This window comes from Coregonus lavaretus (assembly GCF_964263955.1).
Source record: "Coregonus lavaretus genome assembly, chromosome: 22".
NCBI classification, from domain to species: Eukaryota; Metazoa; Chordata; class Actinopteri; order Salmoniformes; family Salmonidae; genus Coregonus; species Coregonus lavaretus.
In genome coordinates, this window is record NC_140009.1 from 6802443 (window position 1) to 6825612 (window position 23170).

Below are 23170 nucleotides of genomic sequence, written 5' to 3' on the forward strand. Positions count from 1 at the left end.
AGAGAGAGAGCGTGAGAGAGAGAGAGAGCGTGAGAGAGAGAGAGAGAGCGAGAGACAAGGGAGTGGTGTCTTCAGGCTAAAAAGGTGTACACAAAACACAGGCAGCTCAACCTGCCAACTTTTAACAGATGTGTTCCAGTTTTTTAATTATCTCCAAGAGCCGAGTCTTACGATTATATAATGGAGCCAACCAAACCACACTCATTCATGAACAAGGCCAAATTAAAATAATAATATGAATTAATCATGTTGATCTAATCTAATTTAAATCAACACAGTGGACAGCATCCAAGTGTAGGTTTATTTGTATTTCAAAAATAGGATCACATATTTTCATAGAAATTAAAGTTGGAATATTTATTAAACAGAACTGTTATCTTATTGCTAAAGAGATCACTATGGTTTCATAAAACAACACTTTGGGGGATTGACATAAAAAGTTGAGGAGTAACAATGAAGAGTAACATAATGTTTTAAAGTGAATACAATTTATTACATCTGAAAGGAGAATGCTTCTGACAATACATTCATAGTAAAACACAGAAATAAAATTTGTGTCCAGAATGATCTTGAAGACAATATTTTCACCGGATCTGAAAAACAAGAAATTAAGAAGAATATTTCATTTATGTTGCAACATCTGCACATTTTACGATCAACCTCCCAACTTCATATCCATGCTTTACCGAATAATAACATTTTCACTATAATTATTCAATTATTAATAGGTCTATTTTCGAGTTGCCTCAGATAGCCATTTCTGACATGTTTAATGAACCTACAACTGAAAGTGAACAGGACCATGCATGCAACGCTTTAAACACAGACACTCATACAGTGTCATGTGTTGCCTACTTATGAAACCATCCCGTTGTTGCAGTTTGAAAAGGCTATAAATCATGAGCCACTAGGCACGATAACAATCTATCTAGCCATTGACGCTACATTCCTTTGATGATTTATTTGGACGTGTGATTGGCCACAGGAGGAAGTGCTGTGGAGGACGACATGACGTCACACTCGAAATAAAAACCCACAATACAAAATCACATAGTTTGATAAAACTAAGGAAGCAATTACAATATTCCAATGTAGATATTGGCAGTGTGTTAAAGTTAGACATACTACTCACAGTATATTTGTCCCATTTCTTCTCCGGGTCGTAGGGCTCCCAGCGGCTGGCGGGGAAGATGTGCTTGTTCTTTTCATACCAGCACCTCAGCACCACTTTACCTGCGTGAGACTACGACACACCAAGGAGGCTCACCGGTGTTAAAGCTGCACTGACAAATTACCTTTTGATTCTAAAAAGTATCAAAACACACTTGGAAATTGAACAGTATATTAATTGTGATTAAACAATACGGATCTCCTAACCTCGTCTTTTTCAACCGTGGCGTCGTTCACCAGCCGAATGTCATCGTGGACGTCAAAGCTGAAGAGTGGGCCTGTGGTAGAATAAAGTTAAATACATGCCATCAGTGAACTTCCATACATATTTCAATATGCTGTACATTTTAGAAGAACTTTGAGGTTTCCACTCACCAGATTTGCCTCGAGCTTTCGTCACAATGAAGTCATAGAAACTGTGATGCTAGAAGAGAAAACAGAGATAACTAACTGTGATTCTAGAAGAGAAAACATAGATAACTAACTGTGATTCTAGAAGAGAAAACATAGATAACTAACTGTGATTCTAGAAGAGAAAACAGAGATAATTAACTGATTCTAGAAGAGAAAACAGATATAATTAACTATGATGCTAAAAGAGAAAACACAGAGATAATTAACTGTGATGTATGAGAAAACACAGAGATAATTAACTGTGATGTATGAGAAAACAGATATAATTAACTGTGATGTATGAGAAAACACAGAGATAATTAACTGTGATGTATGAGAAAACACAGAGATAATTAACTGTGATGTATGAGAAAACACAGAGATAATTAACTGTGATGTATGAGAAAACACAGAGATAATTAACTGTGATGTATGAGAAAACAGTAGTCCCCTGTAGCTCAGTTGGTAGAGCATGGCGCTTGCAACGCCAGGGTTGTGGGTTCGTTTCCCACGGGGGAGCCAGAATGAAAATGTATGCACTCAATAACTGTAAGTCGCTCTGGATAAGAGCGTCTGCTAAATGACTAAAATGTAAAAAACACAGAGATAATTAACTGTGATGTAAGAGAAAACTGAGATAATTAACTGTGATGTACGAGAAAACAGAGAGATAACTGTTCAATTTAAAGATCAAGAAGAGCTATAAATGTATAATGGGATAAATCAGTCTAGTAGCACTTACATGTGGGATGATCAAATCCTCTTTGATATACATCAGCTGTTCCACACCAGCAGCCCTACGAACAACAACCAACATTTGACAACCTTCCTTCATAGATATATGTAAGGGATAATCAACGAGGGGCTATGCATTCTATGGAAAATAATAGACCATGTGGGAGGTATGTGCCACGATGCCAAATATTTATTTTTTGAACTAACCCAAGACATTGGAATACTAAACCTGTCGTTTTCCAATGGGAGCAAATTAATCATAGTGGGCAGAACAAGCAAGGAGGTGGGCAGAGCCAAACACGAGCTAGTGAAATCCTATTGGCGCGTTCTAGCATTTATTTGCATATTTCCATTAGGAAGCGCCTACTCTGAAGTGCACATGTGCAATAACTAAATTCGCCCTTGCACTCTTTCTAAACAACATAATATATTTTTTTTACTTTGGCAAAGGGTAGTCTACAAAACGCAGTCCACTCTTTGTTACAGATTCTAGTTTTGGAAACAAAAACAACTGTATGGACATCAAATGTTTAATCGATGAGAAAATTAGCAGAATGTCGGACAAATTCCTCCCACAGGCCTTCCTCTCACCACCATATTTGGTAGTGAGTGGAAATGCCTACCGGATGCTTCACATTTACACATCCAGTGAAATATCTGGCTCATCGCAGTGCTAACTGTGCCACTAGAGATCCTGGTTCGAATCCAGGCTCTGTCGCAGCCGGCCGCGACCGGGAGACTCATGGGGCGGTGCACAATTGGCCCAGCGTCGTCCAGGGTAGGGGAGGGAATGGCCGGCAGGGATGTAGCTCAGTTGATAGAGCATGGCGTTTGCAACGCCAGGGTTGTGGGTTCGTTTCCCACGGGGGGCCAGTATAAAAAAAATATATGAAAAAAATATGTATTCACTAACTGTAAGTCGCTCTGGATAAGAGCGTCTGCTAAATGACTAAAATGTAAAATGTAATTGTTCTAGCCGAGTAGCACCAACCTTCCACAGAGTTGCATTATTTCGCAGAGAACACAGAACCGAGAGTTGATTATCTTGCTTATACCGCGGCTATAATTGACACATTTCCCTCTAGAAATGTGTTCAACATCCACTGAAGTAGCTAGCAAGTTGACTAGATAGCTACAGTAGTTGCCTTGGTAACCAAACAGACTTTAGCTAACCGAACCATAGAAATAGAATGAATAGAAGGAGCATCTCTATTCAAGTCAAACGATGGTATAACGGGTGGACTGGCAGCCATTTTGAGTATACTCATGCCAGGAAGTAAAAGCTAGGTTTAAAATATACCCATCTTCAACCTAGAGTAAAACCTAGGTAAAAGATGGGAAGGTTGAAGGGGAAATCAGCAGTTGCAACATCCATTTCTGGACTTATAACTTAATAATATGTATCCATTGATTCTTGAAGAATAAAGCTTATAAATGCCTCATGAGACTAGTTCCAACTGTGGTACCCATCAGAACCCAAAACAAAAGCTTGTTTGTAAACAAAGTAAATGTAATAAACACTGTATAGCCTCAAAACATGGTTAAAACTATAAAGTTCGAAAACAAATTAATGGGACCAGCGCTGTTGCTGGATTGTACAGGATTAGCAGTGAAACCGTGAACAGCAGTCGGGAAATCCACTAATAAAGTGTCTGTAAATAATTGTTTAAACGTCTAAATCAGGGGTGTCAAACGTACGGCCCGCGGGCCGGATCAGGCCCGCAAACGAGATGATTTTGAAAAATAAAAATATTTTTTTTTTTGTAAAGTATAAAAATGCACTACAATTTTTCAACAAAATAAACTGCTGTTCCAATTGCGTCCACTGGGTGGCGCAATAGCAATTGTGTTAAGCACGCAAACTGTTTATACCGGGGCAGAGCAAGTAGGTCAAGCACGTGCAGCCAATGAGCTACTTTGTTTTGCCCGCAATATTTATTACGGCTTCTACTTTTAACATTATGTGCTTTGGCACCCTCATTGCCCCAGTATGTCTCTGTCAAAAAAGAGAAAAGTGGACGCAGAGTGCAGAGTGTTCCAAGAAAAATGGTCATCCTATTTAATCACGGAATTGAATGGGAAAGCTGTATGTTTGGTGTGTTCAGAGCATGTTGCAGTGCTGAAAGAATATAACCTTCGTCGCCACTATGTGAGTCTTCATGCCGACAAATATGACAACTTTCAAGGACAGCGGAGATGAGAGAAGGTGAATGAACTGTTGGCGGGTCTGAAGAAACAGCAGTCTGTGTTTACTCACAGCCGAGACATCAGTGACGCTGCAGTGAAGGCTAGCTACCTCATTGCTAATGAAATCGCAGTGGTTTCAAAACCATTTAGTGAGGGTGAATTTGTAAAAACATGCATGATGAAGGCAGCGGAGATTGTGTGCCCTGAAAAGCGGCAGGCTTTTGCAAATATCAGCCTGACAAGAAACACAGTTGCAGACAGGATTTCCGATCTTTCAGTGGATTTGGACAGCCAGTTGAAGCAAAAAGTAAAGTAATTTATTGCGTTTTCGGTTGCAATTGATGAAAGCACGGACATTACAGATGTTGCACAACTGGCCATTTTTTCATCCGCGGAGTTGATGACACATTGACCGTCACCGAGGAGTTCGTGGAGTTGGTGCCGATGACAGATACAACGACAGCAGCTGATATTTTTACCGCACTCGTCGGCGCGCTGGACAGGGTCGGAGTGGACTGGTCCCGTGCTGTCAGCCTGGCTACAGATGGTGCGCCCTCAATGATCGGTGGTCCTCTGTAGCTCAGCTGGTAGAGCACGGCGCTTGTAACGCCAAGGTAGTGGGTTCGATCCCCGGGACCACCCATACACAACAAAAAAAAAATGTATGCACGCATGACTGTAAGTCGCTTTGGATAAAAGCGTCTGCTAAATGGCATATTATATTATTATTATTATTATTATTATCGGGAAAAAAGCAGGCGTTGTGACAAAGTTCAGAGAGAAAGTGCAATCTGCAAATGGAGGACGTGATTTTTTGACTTTTCACTGTATTTTGCACCAGGAGGCTTTGTGTTGCAAGTCATTAAAGATGGATAACGTCATGAAGGTGGTCATCCAAACTGTTAATTTCATCCGATCCAGAAGCCTGAATCACCGTCAGTTTGACAGCCTTCTCAGAGAGAAAGACCACATCTATGGCCTGCCATACCACACTGAGGTAAGATGGTTAAGCCGAGGTGCTGTGCTGAGGCGTTTCTTTGATTTACGAGAAGAAATTGAACAGTTCATGGAAGAAAAGGGCAAACCAGTGTTAGAATTTCATTCCGCAGAATGGATGCCGGACCTTGCATTTATGGTGGATGTTACAGAGCACCTGAATAACTTGAACAAACAGCTGCAAGGGCGCAACAAAGTTGTCACGCAGTATTATGACAGCATACGTTCTTTCAAGTTGAAGCTGTCATTGTGGGAGACGCAACTTGCCGGTGGTGATGCAGCTCACTTCCCCTGTCTGAAAAATGTGTGCACGACCCAACATGTGGCAGACATGAAGCGGTTCAAAGATAAAATAACGGGACTGTTACGGGAGTTTGAGCAACGCTTTCAGATTTATGTTTATATGTTGATGTGCTATTGTTTTTAATTTATTTTATTTGTATATTTAACCTATTCTTGACTATGTGGTTCTTGCACTTGTTTGGGGAACAGGATTTCATTATTTTTATCTACATTTCTGCCTGAGAAATGACACCCTGATATAGTTCTGTGATCTGTGATATACTTCTGTGAATCACTGAGGCATTGTGTGTTTGTGTGTTCTTTGTCCTCAGAACTTTCAAATAACTTGAGGTGTTTTATGATTAATAGTGATGTTGTGCTTTTGGACACTGTCCTCAGGCTCCAGCTTTATGTTTATATGTTTTTATGTTGATGTGCTATTGTTTTTAATTGATTTTATTTTATTTGTATATTTAACCTATTCTTGACTCTGTGGTTCTTGCACTTGTTTGGGGAACAGGATTTCATTATTTTAATCTACATTTCTGCCTGAGAAATGACACCCTGATATAGTTCTGTGATCTGTGAAACAGTTCTGTTAATCACTGAGGTATTGTGTGTTTGTGTGTTCTTTTTCTTTAGAATTTTCAAATAAACTTGAGGTGTTTTATGATTAATAGTGATGTTGGGCTTGTACTATTTTGGACACACTGTCCTCAGGCTCCAGCTTTATGTTGTATGTTGATCGTATTAAAACAAAGAAAACAATCTGAAGTTGTTGTTTTTAAGTTATATATACACCATGATTTTTCCGGTCCGGCCCACTTGGGAATAGATTTTCCTCCATGTGGCCCCTGAGCTAAAATGAGTTTGACACCCCTGGTCTAAATGAATAGAATGACAGTAAAGCAGTTATGCTATGTTTTCACTGAGTAGTTAGCTGAAATTCACTATGATTGTGTTTCTTTTTCACTCTGATGGTTAACTTTCTGTGCTGCTACCATTCACTCCCAGTCATTCCAAATGCGGAAGCTGGTCCCTTGTTAAATAGTGGTGCAAGGAGTCATGTGATATTAGAATCCTGTTTTCTTAACCTGTATATTTTGAACCTAGAGTAAAAGCAGGAAGTGTCCTCTTCAATCTGGGTCATGGCTAGAAGGGATCCAGCTTCTGACAGAATTGACTTTTCGTAGCAGGCTTAGGAGAACCTGCGCGACAGGTTAGGAGAATAAACGTGGCAGGTTAGAGAATTAGGCTAATTAAGGTTAGAAAAAGGGTTAGGGTTAGCTAAAATGCGCCCCCCCCCCCCCCCAAAAAAAAAGATACACTTTTGACGTAAACTTTACAAAAGACGGATCCCCTCTAGACATGATGTTCAATCTGTGCTGTGATTTGTTGTTTCAACTCAACTGACATTACAAAAAATACATTACATGAGCCACATCAGTTGAATGAACATTCTACATTACCATGGCAATCCATGTCAGTTGATAGACCATTCCAAAATACCATGGATATTATTGCATCACAATACCAGTGTACCCATGAGTTTACCAGTCAAATCGCCCGGTTTCCAAGCTTCCAAGCCTGTTCTATTCATTATATTTATATGAACCAAACCATCAGTCCTAGTTTGCTATTATGAAAATCGAATTAAACAATGCCAATAATGTTTTAAATTGAAGTTTTGCTTTCAAAAGCAGCTCAAACATAGATCATGTAAGAATTAACTTCATAGCCATTGAATTATACTGTGCATTATAGGAAATAATACATGCTCTAGAATGTCCTTAAAGCCAATCAGAAATGAGTACTCAACAATTCCATGGTATATACTGTATATACTGTGTACTACCGGTCAAAAGTTTGGACACATCTACTCATTCACAGGTTTTTCTTTATTTTTACATTGTAGAATAATAGTGAAGACATCAAAACTATTAAATAACAAATATGGAATCATGTAGTAAACAAAAAAAGTGTTAAACAAATCAAAATATATTTTATATTTGAGAATCTTGAAATAGCCACCCTTTGCCTTGATGACAAATTTGCACACTCTTGGCATTCTCTCAACCAGCTTCACCTGGAATGCTTTTCCAACAGTCTTGAAAGAGTTCCCACATATGCTGAGCACTTGTTGGCTGCTTTTCCTTCACTCTGCGGTCTGACTCATCCCAAACCATCTCAATTGGGTTGAGGTCGGGGGATTGTGGAGGCCAGGTCATCTGATGCAGCACTCCATCACTCTCCTTCTTGGTAAAATAGCCCTTCCACAGCCTGGAGGTGTGTTGGGTCATTGTCCTGTAGAAAAACAAATGATAGTCCCACTAAGCCCAAACCAGATGGGATGGCGTATAGCTGTAGAATGCTGTGGTAGCCATACTGGTTAAGTGTGCCTTGAATTCTAAATAAATCACAGACAGTGTCACCAGCAAAGCACCCCCACACCATAACACCTCCTCCTCCATGCTTTACGGTGGGAAATACACATGTGGAGATCATCCGTTCACCCACACCGCGTCTCACAAAGCCGCGGCGGTTGGAACCCAAAATCTCCAATTTGGACTCCAGACCAAAGGACACATTTCCACCGGTCTAATGTCCATTGCTCGTGTTTCTTGGCCCAAGCAGGTCTCTTCTTATTATTGGTGTCTTTTAGTAGTGGTTTCTTTGCGGCAATTCGACCATGAAGGCCTGATTCACACGGTTCCCTCTGAACAGTTGATGTTGAGATGTGTCTGTTACTTGAACTTTGTGAAGCATTTATTTGGCCTGCAATTTCTGAGTCTGGTAACTCCAATTAACTTATCCTCTGCAGCAGAGTTAACTCTGGGTCTTCCATTCCTGTCGCAGACCTCATGAGAGCCAGTTTCATCATAGCGCTTGATGGTTTTTGCGACTGCACATGAAGAAACTTTCAAAGTTCTTGACATTTTCCGGATTGACTGACCTTCATGTCTTAAAGTAATGATGGACTGTCGTTTCTCTTTGCTTATTTGAGCTGTTCCTGCCATAATATGAACATGGTCTTGTACCAAATAGGGCTATCTTCTGTATACCCCCCCTATCTTGTCACAACACAACTGATTGGCTCAAACGCATTAAGAAGGAAATACATTTCACAAATTAACTTTTAAGAAGGCACAGCTGTTAATTGAAATGCATTCCAGGTGACTACCTCATGAAGCTGGTTGAGAGAATGCCAAGAATGTGCAAAGCTGTCATCAAGGCAAAGGGTGGCTAATTTAAGAATCTCAAATATAAAATATATTTTGATTTGTTTAACACTTTTTTGTTTACTACATGATACATGTGTTATTTCATAGTTTTGATGTCTTCACTATTACAAAATAGTAAAAATAGAAAATAGTAAAAATAAAGAAAAACCCTGGAATGAGTAGGTGTGTCCAAACTTTTGACTGGTACTGTGTGTGTGTGTGTGTATATATATATATATATTTAAACTTAACTATTTTTCTAATATATATTTTATTTTATGCACTTTGATATTGTTGTATAATGAAAAACGCTTTACAAATGTAATAAATTATAAAAAAGGATCAAATCAATGGTAATGCTATAATGTTAGTGCCCGTGGGCACTCGCTGCAGGACACTATAAACCTAGGGTGTATTCATTAGACGAAGACTGTAGCAAACAGTTGCAAAACATTTTACTAAGGAAATAGTTTACTGCAAATGGAAAACGTTTTGAAACGAAAAAGAGTTTCTATTGGAAAAAATTCAGGTAGGTCCCTCCCAGTTTCATTCTGTTTTCTAGTGAATACCTCCTATATAAAACCAAAGCCACCGCTTCAGTCACTCATCACCTCTTACCTGAGCTCACTGAAATCTTTCCTCAGGACCTCCAGTGCTTTCTGAAGGAACTGCTGCATGGTGTTGCCTTTCTTCATCTGTAGTAAACAACAGTGTAGACTGATACATGCTATAGTGTACAGGTAGGTACAGTTGAAGTCGGAAGTTTACATACACTTAGGTTGGAGTCATTAAAACTCGTTTTTCAACCACTCCACACATTTCTTGTTAAGAAACTAGAGTTTTGGCAAGTCGGTTAGGACATCTACTTTGTGCATGACACAAGTAATTTTTCCAACAATTGTTTACAGACAGATTATTTCACTTATAATTCACTGTATCACAATTCCAGTGGGTCAGAAGTTTACATACACTAAGTTGACTGTGCCTTTAAACAGCTTGGAAAATTCCAGAAAATGATGTCATGGCTTTAGAAGCTTCTGATAGGCTAATTGACATCATTTGAGTAAATTGGAGGTGTACCTGTGGATGTATTTGAAGGCCTACCATCAAACTCAGTGCCTCTTTGCTTGACATCATGGGAAAATCAAAAGAAATCAGCCAAGACCTCAGGAAAGAAATTGTAGACCTCCACAAGTCTGGTTCATCCTTGGGAGCAATTTCCTAACGCCTGAAGATACCACGTTCATCTGTATAAACAATAGTACGCAAGTATAAACACCATGGGACCACGCAGCCGTCATACCGCTCAGGAAGGATACGCGTTCTGTCTCCTAGAGATGAACGTACTTTGGTACGAAAAGTGCAAATCAATCCCAGAACAACAGCAAAGGACCTTGTGAAGATGCTGGAGGAAAGAGGTACAAAAGTATCTATATCCACAGTAAAACAAGTCCTATATCGACATAACCTGAAAGGCAGCTCAGCAAGGAAGAAGCCACTGCTCCAAAACCGCCATAAAAAAGCCAGATTACAGTTTGCAACTTCACATGGGGTCAAAGATCTTACTTTTTGGAGAAATGTCCTCTGGTCTGATGAAACAAAAGTTGAACTGTTTGGCCATAATGACCATCGTTATGTTTGGAGGATAAAGGGGGTGGCTTGCAATCCGAAGAACACCAACCCAACCGTGAAGCACGGGGGTGGCAGCATCATGCTGTGGGGGAGCTTTGCTGCAGGAGGGACTGGTGCACTTCACAAAATAGATGGCATCATGAGGAAGGAAAATGATGTGGATATATTGAAGCAACATCTCAAGACATCAGTCAGGAAGTTAAAGCTTGGTCGCAAATGGGTCTTCCAAATGGACAATGACCCCAAGCATACTTCCAAAGTTGTGGCAAAATGGCCATCACAAAGCCCTGACCTCAATCCTATAGAAAATGTGTGGGCAGAACTGAAAAAGCGTGTGCGAGCAAGGAGGCCTGCAAACCTGATTCAGTTACACCAGCTCTGTCAGGAGGAATGGGCCAAAATTCACCCAACTTATTGTGGAAAGCTTGTGGAAGGCTACCCGAAACATTTGACCCAAGTTAAACAATTTAAAGGCAATGCTACCAAATACTAATTGAGTGTATTTAATCTTCTGACCCCACTGGAAATGTGATGAAAGAAATAAAAGCTGAAATAAATAATTCTCTCTACTATTATTCTGACATTTCACATTCTTAAAATAAATTGGTGATCCTAACTGACCTAAGACAGGGAATTTTTACTAGGATTAAATGTCAGGAATTGTGAAACACGAGTTTAAATGTATTTGGCTAAGGTGTATGTAAATTTCCGACATCAACTGTACATGGACGGAAAGTTCATGTATAGCTCCAACAATGGATTTGCTTTCCGGCAGAAACCTGTTTTGTCTCACTGTACCTTGACAGTCTTACGATGCCCCGATCCATCCCAGTAGGAGAATGTGATCTCAATTTCTTCACCTGCACAGAAGATTAATGAGTGTCATTATCATGACAAGGTTGTAATTAGCAGGGTGGTGAACTATTCATTTAAACTCATCTTAGGGCGGCAGGTAGCTTAGTGGTTAAGAGCGTTGTGCCAGTAACCGAAAGGTCGCTGGTTCTAATCCCCGAGCTGACTAGGTGAAAAATCTGTCGATGTGCACTTGAGCAAGGCACTTAACCCTAATTGCTCCTGTAAGTCGCTCTGGATAAGAGCGTCTGCTAAATGACCTATTTATTTATTTATCTTTACCATAGAGACCAATATAGAAGGGCTGTGGATGTACCATAGGGACTAATAGAAGGGCAGTGGATGTACCATAGGGACCAATATAGAAGGGTGGTGGATGTACCATAGGGACCAATATAGAAGGGCAGTGGATGTACCATAGGGACCAATATAGAAGGGCAGTGGATGTACCATAGGGACCAATATAGAAGGGCAGTGGATGTACCATAGGGACCAATATAGAAGGGCAGTGGATGTACCATAGGGACCAATATAGAAGGGCTGTGGATGTACCATAGGGACCAATATAGAAGGGCAGTGGATGTACCATAGGGACCAATATAGAAGGGCTGTGGATGTACCATAGGGACCAATATAGAAGGGCAGTGGATGTACCATAGGGACCAATATAGAAGGGCAGTGGATGTACCATAGAGACCAATATAGAAGGGCAGTGGATGTACCATAGGGACCAATATAGAAGGGCAGTGGATGTACAATAGGGACCAATATAGAAGGGCAGTGGATATACCATAGGGACCAATATAGAAGGGCAGTGGATGTACCATAGGGACCAATATAGAAGGGCAGTGGATGTACCATAGGGACCAATATAGAAGGGCAGTGGATGTACCATAGGGACCAATATAGAAGGGCAGTGGATGTACCATAGGGACCAATATAGAAGGGCAGTGGATGTACCATAGGGACCAATATAGAAGGGCAGTGGATGTACCATAGGGACCAATATAGAAGGGCAGTGGATGTACCATAGGGACCAATATAGAAGGGCAGTGGATGTACCATAGGGACCAATATAGAAGGGCAGTGGATGTACCATAGGGACCAATATAGAAGGGCAGTGGATGTACCATAGGGACCAATATAGAAGGGCAGTGGATGTACCATAGGGACCAATATAAAAGGGCAGTGGATGTACCATAGGGACCAATATAGAAGGGCAGTGGATGTACCATAGGGACCAATATAGAAGGGCAGTGGATGTACCATAGGGACCAATATAGAAGGGCAGTGGATGTACCATAGGGACCAATATAGAAGGGCAGTGGATGTACCATAGGGACCAATATAGAAGGGCAGTGGATGTACCATAGGGACCAATATAGAAGGGCAGTGGATGTACCATAGGGACCAATATAGAAGGGCAGTGGATGTACCATAGGGACCAATATAGAAGGGCAGTGGATGTAACATAGGGACCAATATAGAAGGACAGTGGATGTACCATAGGGACCAATATAGAAGGGCAGTGGATGTACCATAGGGACCAATATAGAAGGGCAGTGGATGTACCATAGGGACCAATAAAGAAGGGCAGTGGATGTACCATAGGGACCAATATAGAAGGGCAGTGGATGTACCATAGAGACCAATATAGAAGGGCAGTGGATGTACCATAGGGACCAATATAGAAGGGCAGTGGATGTACCATAGGGACCAATATAGAAGGGCAGTGGATGTACCATAGGGACCAATATAGAAGGGCAGTGGATGTACCATAGGGACCAATATAGAAGGGCAGTGGATGTACCATAGGGACCAATATAGAAGGGCAGTGGATGTACCATAGGGACCAATATAGAAGGGCAGTGGATGTACCATAGGGACCAATATAGAAGGGCAGTGGATGTACCATAGGGACCAATATAGAAGGGCAGTGGATGTACCATAAGGACCAATATAGAAGGGCAGTGGATGTACCATAGGGACCAACAGAAGGGCAGTGGATGTACCATAGGGACCAATATAGAAGGGCAGTGGATGTACCATAGGGACCAATATAGAAGGGCAGTGGATGTACCATAGGGACCAATATAGAAGGGCAGTGGATGTACCATAGGGACCAATATAGAAGGGCAGTGGATGTACCATAGGGACCAATATAGAAGGGCAGTGAATGTACCATAGGGACCAATATAGAAGGACAGTGGATGTACCATAGGGACCAATATAGAAGGGCAGTGGATGTACCATAGGGACCAACAGAAGGGCAGTGGATGTACCATAGGGACCAATATAGAAGGGCAGTGGATGTACCATAGGGACCAATATAGAAGGACAGTGGATGTACCATAGGGACCAATATAGAAGGGCAGTGGATGTACCATAGGGACCAACAGAAGGGCAGTGGATGTACCATAGGGACCAATATAGAAGGGCAGTGGATGTACCATAGGGACCAATATAGAAGGGCAGTGGATGTACCATAGGGACCAATATAGAAGGACAGTGGATGTACCATAGGGACCAATATAGAAGGGCAGTGGATGTACCATAGGGACCAATATAGAAGGGCAGTGGATGTACCATAGGGACCAATATAGAAGGGCAGTGGATGTACCATAGGGACCAATATAGAAGGGCAGTGGATGTACCATAGGGACCAACAGAAGGGCAGTGGATGTACCATAGGGACCAATATAGAAGGGCAGTGGATGTACCATAGGGACCAATATAGAAGGGCAGTGGATGTACCATAGGGACCAATATAGAAGGACAGTGGATGTACCATAGGGACCAATATAGAAGGGCAGTGGATGTACCATAGGGACCAACAGAAGGGCAGTGGATGTACCATAGGGACCAATATAGAAGGGCAGTGGATGTACCATAGGGACCAATATAGAAGGGCAGTGGATGTACCATAGGGACCAATATAGAAGGGCAGTGGATGTACCATAGGGACCAATATAGAAGGGCAGTGGATGTACCATAGGGACCAATATAGAAGGGCAGTGGATGTACCATAGGGACCAACAGAAGGGCAGTGGATGTACCATAGGGACCAATATAGAAGGGCAGTGGATGTACCATAGGGACCAATATAGAAGGGCAGTGGATGTACCATAGGGACCAATATAGAAGGGCAGTGGATGTACCATAGGGACCAATATATAAGGGCAGTGGATGTACCATAGGGACCAATATAGAAGGGCAGTGGATGTACCATAGGGACCAATATAGAAGGGCAGTGGATGTACCATAGGGACCAATATAGAAGGGCAGTGGATGTACCATAGGGACCAATATAGAAGGGCAGTGGATGTCATCGTCATGGATATTTATTATCACACCTACTCTTAATCTTTTCTTGCTTTCCCTCCCACTCCTGGCGCAGTTCCTCTCGAAGACGATTCTCCTCCTCCTAAACTCACAATAACACATTTTAAGCTTGAGCTCTGTGTATATACAGCATAGGACATGTACAGTGGGGGAAAAAAGTATTTAGTCAGCCACCAATTGTGCAAGTTCTCCCACTTAAAAAGATGAGAGAGGCCTGTAATTTTCATCATAGGTACACGTCAACTATGACAGACAAATTGAGGGAAAAAAATCCAGAAAATCACATTGTAGGATTTTTTATGAATTTATTTGCAAATTATGGTGGAAAATAAGTATTTGGTCACCTACAAACAAGCAAGATTCCTGGCTCTCACAGACCTGTAACTTCTTCTTTAAGAGGCTCCTCTGTCCTCCACTCGTTACCTCTATTAATGGCACCTGTTTGAACTTGTTATCAGTATAAAAGACACCTGTCCACAACCTCAAACAGTCACACTCCAAACTCCACTATGGCCAAGACCAAAGAGCTGTCAAAGGACACCAGAAACAAAATTGTAGACCTGCACCAGGCTGGGAAGACTGAATCTGCAATAGGTAAGCAGCTTGGTTTGAAGAAATCAACTGTGGGAGCAATTATTAGGAAATGGAAGACATACAAGACCACTGATAATCTCCCTCGATCTGGGGCTCCACGCAAGATCTCACCCCGTGGGGTCAAAATGATCACAAGAACGGTGAGCAAAAATCCCAGAACCACACGGGGGGACCTAGTGAATGACCTGCAGAGAGCTGGGACCAAAGTAACAAAGCCTACCATCAGTAACACACTACGCCGCCAGGGACTCAAATCCTGCAGTGCCAGACGTGTCCCCCTGCTTAAGCCAGTACATGTCCAGGCCCGTCTGAAGTTTGCTAGAGTGCATTTGGATGATCCAGAAGAGGATTGGGAGAATGTCATATGGTCAGATGAAACCAAAATATTACTTTTTGGTAAAAACTCAACTTGTCGTGTTTGGAGGACAAAGAATGCTGAGTTGCATCCAAAGAACACCATACCTACTGTGAAGCATGGGGGTGGAAACATCATGCTTTGGGGCTGTTTTTCTGCAAAGGGACCAGGACGACTGATCCGTGTAAAGGAAAGAATGAATGGGGCCATGTATCGTGAGATTTTGAGTGAAAACCTCCTTCCATCAGCAAGGGCATTGAAGATGAAACGTGGCTGGGTCTTTCAGCATGACAATGATCCCAAACACACCGCCCGGGCAACGAAGGAGTGGCTTCGTAAGAAGCATTTCAAGGTCCTGGAGTGGCCTAGCCAGTCTCCAGATCTCAACCCCATAGAAAATCTTTGGAGGGAGTTGAAAGTCCGTGTTGCCCAGCGACAGCCCCAAAACATCACTGCTCTAGAGGAGATCTGCATGGAGGAATGGGCCAAAATTTACATTTACATTTTAGTCATTTAGCAGACGCTCTTAACCAGAGCGACTTACAGGAGCAATTAGGGTTAAGTGCCTTGCTCAAGGGCACATTAACGTCATTTAGCAGACGCTCTTAGCCAGAGCGACTCACAAATTGGTGCGTTCACCCTATAGCCAGTGGGATAACCACTTTACAATTTGGGGGGGGGGGGGGGGTTAGAAGGAATACTTTAGCCTATCCCAGGTATTCCTTAAAGAGGTGGGGTTTCAATTGTCTCCGGAAGGTGGTGAGTGACTCCGCTGTCCTGGCGTCGTGAGGGAGCTTGTTCCACCATTGGGGTGCCAGAGCAGCGAACAGTTTTGACTGGGCTGAGGGGGAGCTGTGCTTCCGCAGAGGAAGGGGAGCCAGCAGGCCAGAGGTGGATGAACGCAATGTCCTCGTTTGGGTGTCAAAATACCAGCAACAGTGTGTGAAAACCTTGTGAAGACTTACAGAAAACGTTTGACCTGTGTCATTGCCAACAAAGGGTATATAACAAAGCATTGAGAAACTTTTGTTATTGACCAAATACTTATTTTCCACCATAATTTGCAAATAAATTCATTAAAAATCCTACAATGTGATTTTCTGGATTTTTTCCCCTCATTTTGTCTGTCATAGTTGACGTGTACCTATGATGAAAAGTACAGGCCTCTCTCATCTTTTTAAGTGGGAGAATTTGCACAATTGGTGGCTGACTAAATACTTTTTTTCCCCACTGTATATAGTGTATTCCCTGTGCATGCTGGACAGTAGTCAAAGAACTCTTGATTTACACGCAGGCCAGATTTCAATGTGAGAGGTTAGATTTTTAGAAAATGAGTGTGACTCGTTATGAATAGTGGGCATGCATAAGGCTCACCTCTCGGTCCCGGTCAGGCAGGAAACTGGTGTCCACATCTGGGTTCTTCCCTAGCTTCTTCTTCTTAGCAGGGAAATCTTTAGAAGATAAAAGTCAGTATTCATTGATTGTTCTTAGACAAGAATAATATACTGTAACGACCCTGGGTTTATAAGCGCGGATATCGACTCTGCCACGGGAGCATGCTTTTGGGGCACAGTCGATGGCGCACTGGACTTCGGGCTAGAAGGTTGAGGGTTCGAGACCTGCTCCCTGCCTTTTTCATTACATTGGTGTCAGAAGTGGGATCGGACCTTGCATCCACGAACGTGCGTGTGCTTGGCCGGTGAGCGCGTTCCTGTAAGACGTTGAGTTGTAGGTTAGCGCGAGGACGTTCACTTTGAAAGGAGGGAGTTGTGTAACGACCCTGGGTTTATAAGCGCGGAGATCAACTCTGCCACGCGAGCATGCTTTTGGGGCACAGTCGATGGCGCTCTGGACTTCGGGCTAGAAGGTTGAGGGTTCAAGACCTGCTCCCTGCCTGTTTCATTACAATACATAAGTCTTGTGGATATAAACAACTGATTTATTATTAACACCACTCACAGTCCTCTTCCTCTTCCTCTTCATCGGTCTCCTCTTTCTCCTCTTTCTCCTCTTCCTCCTCCTCTTCATCTTCCGGATTAAAGGATAAACTGGCTATCTTTCTCTTCTGCTCTTCCTTTCTCTTCTTCTCCTTCTGCTTCTCCAGCTTCCTGAAGGTAGACAGAAAGAGAGACGAGACACTGACAACAGATTCCTGAAGGTAGACAGAAAGAGAGACGAGACACTGACAACAGCTTCCTGAAGGTAGACAGAAAGAGAGACGAGACACTCAACAGCTTCCTGAAGGTAGACAGAAAGAGAGACGAGACACTGACAACAGCTTCCTGAAGGTAGACAGAAAGAGAGACGAGACACTGACAACAGCTTCCTGAAGGTAGACAGAAAGAGACGAGACACTGACAACAGCTTCCTGAAGGTAGACAGAAAGAGAGACACTGACAACAGCTTTCGACAGAAGACCAGAAGACTTCGTCCATAATCATGAGTCATTGAGAGATCATAGCAGACAAAAGTGTCAGGGAATACAGTAACTCAGGGAATACAGTAACTCACAGCATCAACTCCTTTGATTGCTCCTTCTTGGCCAGTTGCTTTTCTCGTTCTTTCACAAGTGCCTCCTGCCTGGCCTTCATATCATTGAGTGTCACCAGACCTGACAAGGTAACACAGTATCGCAGTAAGATTGTGTTCTTAACAATTACGTATTGAAACATTCATCCTAGTAATAAAGAAGTGCCTGACATGCAAAAATACCATTATTTTCTTATAACTTGCCTAGCTAGCTACAATACTTACCAACAGTGCTGGATTTGAGCTCTGCTTCCACCGCATCATAATGAGCTGAGAACTTCTTATCGATGTTGGACTTGACCATGTTGTCCTGCAGGAGACATTCAGATAGTTAAGAGGGGGGAAATAGGTAATGCTGTAACGTTGAAGGCTTTCAGTAACTGGAAAGCATAGAATATGCAATAATATTACTTAGCTTGCTAACTAACAAGTTAACTGACCTGAGCAATTTTCTCCTTTAGCTGTGAAAGTTGTTCTCTTTCCTTTTCACGCTTTTTTATCAGCTGCATGGCTCTTCCAGCTTCGCTTGCTGCTCCTTTGTACTGCGCCATGACGATATCTTTGAGAATCAAACAGCGATAATCTGAAAAAGTAGCTAAATGCCACAGACAAATTGTCTTCACAACAACCAAACACCGTTTTATAACAGTGTAGAGCGAACCGCTAACAGTTTACAGCGAACCGCTATTGTAGATGCTGAGATACCCTAGCATCACAACACCACCAAAAACGGTCCCGGTGAAGTGCATTCTGGGCAGTGTGCGATCCTGTAACAAAAAAAACACTTCCGACGGGGTTTCAAAATAAAAGTACAGCAGCAGCTGCTTGCATCTCCTAGTGATGGACATTCGGACTCTTTTCGATGAGCCGGTTCATTTAGCTCAGTTCAAGTAAAAGAGCCGGCTCATTTGGCTCCCAAACGGACCAGATTGACGCGCTCTCCCCACTTTTATTGTTTCTGCAGTGAGGATTCATCCTCTTTAGATCATTATTTTGTAACTTATCTGCAGAAAAACGTTGTTTTGAGCTCAGAAAGCAGTAGTAGCCGTATGCAAATCAGGGAACCAAATGAACGGCTCTTTCACCGATGCGATTCGGTTCCCAACGTTCACCAAAAAGATCCGTTCAAAAAGAGCCGTTTGTTCGCGAACGACCCATCACTAGCATCTACTGCACTGACTCTGCTGATGGTGACAACAAAGCTGATTTAACATGATGCTCACTGTACCTGGCGCCGGAATTATCATATTATTTGCTTGGCTCTCTCCAAGTTACTCTCTCTATTTTCACATTGGGGAGACAGAGAAAAAATGCTTTATAGAGGAAATTCCAGATGAGACTATGGTTATTGGTAAGTTAGTTAGCTATGGTTTTAGCGTTAGCTATTGCTGGTTAACGTTAGCTACCTAGTTAGCTAGCTGCTTCTGGCCCATAGGCTATTTTTATTAAGCCAGTCAGTCAGTGCATGCATGTCTTTTATTTCCTGACTGATGTAGATTTGATGGATGAAAAATATCTATCACATGGGTCTTAATAAATAAATGTTTTCTAGCTAGCTTCAAAAGATGAGAAGATGATAAACGCTAATATGGGGTGAGCCAGTGTAGTGTATTGTTATTTGAGATGGAGTAAATTATGCCATCTATTGACGATATGAGGAATAGCCTTTCATAAGATTATTTATACCTCTCTATCATTAGGGAAATACAGGACCCAGCTGTGGGACAAGCAGACCGGATCCTTCCTCCCAGCCACCCCTGGCCTTGGAATGCATGTGGAGATCAAGGATCCGGATACTAAGGTCAGTCCATCAATGAGAAAAGAGATTAGATGTAAAATAATCTCGGTTAACCCAGAACAAAAATGCGTAATTTACGTTGTCAGTCCATGAGAGATTAAGATATAAAGTTAACACACACTCAAATGTGTACAGTCACTACAGTTTGTATGTTCAGAAAACCTGAATGACCTCAATGAGGCAATTCATTTTGCATCACACAATACATAGACAAAATCTAAAATCACATCTTTCATGCACACGCCTCCAAGTGTTTCATCGGCATGTCTCTTATTGCTTTCCAACCCTCTATTCTAGATAATCCTGTCTCGTCAGTATGGGTCTGATGGACGGTTCACCTTTACGTCCCATACACCAGGCGAGCATCAGATCTGCCTGCACTCCAACTCCACCAAGATGGCCCTCTTTGCTGGTGGCAAACTGGTATGAGTGGGATGTTGTTGTTCATACAGAATGGGTTGTTCAGAAAATATTCTGCTCACAAAAACCTTCCATAAAGTACAAAATACACTGAGTATACCAAACTTTAAGAACACCTTCCTAATATTGAGTTGCACCCCCCCCCCCCCCCTCCCTTTGCCCTTAGAACAGCCTCAATTCATCAGGGCATGGACTCTACATGGTGTCGAAAGCGTTCCACTGTGATGCTGGCCTATGTTGACTCCAATGCTTCCCATAGTTGTGTCAAGTTAGCAGGATGTCATTTGGGTGGTGGACCATTCTTGATACACATGGGAAACTGTTGAGCATGAAAAACCCAGCAGCGTTGCCGTTCTTCACTCAAACCGGTGCGCCTGGCACCTACTACCATGCCCCGTTCAAAGGCACTTACATCTTTTGTCTTGCCCATTCACCCTCTGAATGGCACACATACACAAGTCTGGCATTCTATCCTTGTGTTCTATCTTACAGAGAGTGCACCTAGATATTCAGGTCGGTGAGCATACCAACAACTACCCCGAAATCGCAGCAAAAGACAAGCTCACAGAGCTGCAATTAAGAGCTCGACAATTACTGGACCAAGTAGAACAAATCCAGAAAGAGCAAAACTATCAGCGGGTGAGTTGAAAGATAAAGTCTACATTTTCAGTTGAATAACTAAAGCCACAACATATGTGATAATAAATATTGAAATGTATTTAAACATGTCATACAAAGCAGTGTTGTAGAATGTCTGTCTCTTCACAGTATCGTGAGGACTTCACCTTGTCTTTCAGTGTTCTAGTGACTGTCTGTCTCTCTTCACAGTATAGTGAGGACTTCACCTTGTCTTTCAGTGTTCTAGTGACTGTCTGTCTCTTCACAGTATCGTGAGGACTTCACCTTGTCTTTCAGTGTTCTAGTGACTGTCTGTCTCTTCACAGTATCGTGAGGAGCGGTTCCGCATGACGAGTGAGAGCACTAACCAGCGTGTGCTTTGGTGGTCTATAGCTCAGACACTTATTCTCCTCACCACTGGCATATGGCAGATGAAGCACCTCAAGAGCTTCTTTGAGGCCAAGAAGTTGGTGTAGTGCCCACAGGACATCACTGATTGAGTTCAAGACAGACGTCACAGCCATACAGAGCTGACTGGCAGAGAGACATGGTGTTGATGTGATTAGTAGAGATGCTTAAAAGGGCAATTCCGCCACTTTCAACGTCAATTATTCAAAAACAGTGCATTTGTAGTTAAAAAGATAAGGTCCTATAATAACGCTTCTCTGTGACTAGGATTAAAAGTAAAAAAGTGATTTTCCAAACCTGCAACGAGTTTCTAGCCCAAGGGAGGGTATTTTCTTGCTCCCCATGTCACCGCAAATCTCATAGTTTGAAAATCACTGTTTTTAAAATGTTTTAACTTTTGATGTCATCGGGTAGAACTTTACTTAATTTTTTTTCTACAAAATGTAGAAATGTGCCGTTTCACATATGTTGACACTGGTATTGTGCTGGAGATAATGAATGAGGTTGACAAGTGGTAGAATTGCCCTTTAAAGGGGTAATCTGCAGCTGAGGGATGGGGCCGTTTAAAAAAAAAAAAAAAAAAAAAAACTCACATTTTTAGACAGCTATAAATTCAAGGCCTGACCAACTATGAGATCAAAATGATAGTTTTAACCATGTTCTGAGGCTAGTGTTTGTTTACATTTACTTTGTTTACAAACACTGGAGTAAAATAAGCTTCTATTTTGGGTTCTGATGGGGTACGACAGAAACTAAACTCATGAGGCATTTATAAAAGTTATATTCTTCAAGAATCAATGGGTACATATTAGTTCTAAGTCTAAAAATGTATGTAGCAACTGCAGATTGCCCCTTTAAACCTGGGAAGCAAATTAATTGAGACCATCCAGTGTGTTATGTATTGTCCATTATTATTCAGTGATTTGAATTATTGTGATAAGGAGTAAGCAGCACCTGTGTCCATTTTGTTTTATTATGTCTACTGTTGTATAGTTTTTGTTTTATAAACTTTGTTGGACTGTACATATAAGCAGTGGCAAATGTACCCAAGTTAACTTTCATTTGTCACTTTGGACTAAGCAGTCACAGATCCGCATGACTAGTATTTTGTAGATCTTGGTCTTTCTGCAAACTGTACACTTTTGGTTTACACACTTGTATTTGGACTAGATTGTGATTTAGTCTACTAACATGATTGTAACATAGCTAATAATAGGGATATCTTAATGACTAACTTGTTCACTCCCAAACAGCAGTTCACAAGCCGAATGGCATCCACATCCTTAGTTTCTGTTGAAGAGTACCATTCCAGGAAACATCATTATTTGTTTCTAGAGGTCCAAACAGACACGTTTTTTTTAAAAGACCAACTAAATCATTAAATCAGGTGTAAATTACATTTGAATGTTGTGAAATTAATGCCCATGATAAAATACCATGAAGTTATTCAAAACTGAACAAGGTTTAGGTTACAATCTAGATATCAGTAAGCTGCGAATACAATGTTTAATGACAATACTGTAGTGGTATGATGAGGAATAAAGTCACAAGGTCTTCATTTGTCATTATTAAGGGTTTTACTTTTGGTTGGCTGTCATTTCAATGTACTCAATAAAAATTGAAAAAGGATTTGATTCA

At 41.7% G+C, this 23170-nt stretch overlaps 2 protein-coding genes across 3 annotated transcripts; one reads left to right on the forward strand and one right to left on the reverse strand.

The window, feature by feature from the left end:
• Window positions 1-287: 287 nt before the first annotated feature.
• On the reverse strand, window positions 288-19044 carry LOC311149843 (protein FAM50A-like). Its single transcript, XM_084187080.1, has 13 exons — window positions 18729-19044; window positions 18514-18598; window positions 18271-18370; window positions 17719-17867; window positions 17134-17210; window positions 14826-14892; window positions 11415-11476; window positions 9603-9679; window positions 2306-2360; window positions 1546-1594; window positions 1378-1448; window positions 1133-1243; window positions 288-593 (listed from the first exon to the last, which is right to left on the reverse strand). The coding sequence occupies exons 1-13, from the start codon at window positions 18837-18839 to the stop codon at window positions 585-587; spliced, it is 1023 nt and encodes a 340-aa protein (XP_084043206.1). The 5' UTR covers window positions 18840-19044; the 3' UTR covers window positions 288-584.
• Window positions 19045-19462: 418 nt separating this feature from the next.
• On the forward strand, window positions 19463-23161 carry LOC311149854 (transmembrane emp24 domain-containing protein 4-like). Of its 2 annotated transcripts, XR_014615059.1 has the most exons (6): window positions 19463-19639; window positions 19989-20089; window positions 20384-20509; window positions 20999-21145; window positions 21451-21689; window positions 22045-23161. XR_014615059.1 is itself a non-coding variant. In XM_084187095.1 (5 exons), the coding sequence occupies exons 1-5, from the start codon at window positions 19501-19503 to the stop codon at window positions 21598-21600; spliced, it is 663 nt and encodes a 220-aa protein (XP_084043221.1). In that variant the 5' UTR covers window positions 19466-19500; the 3' UTR covers window positions 21601-23161. The 2 variants fall into 2 exon arrangements, 1 of the variants encoding a protein (XP_084043221.1); XM_084187095.1 differs by having other exon boundaries at window positions 19466-19639; window positions 21451-23161.
• Window positions 23162-23170: the final 9 nt, after the last annotated feature.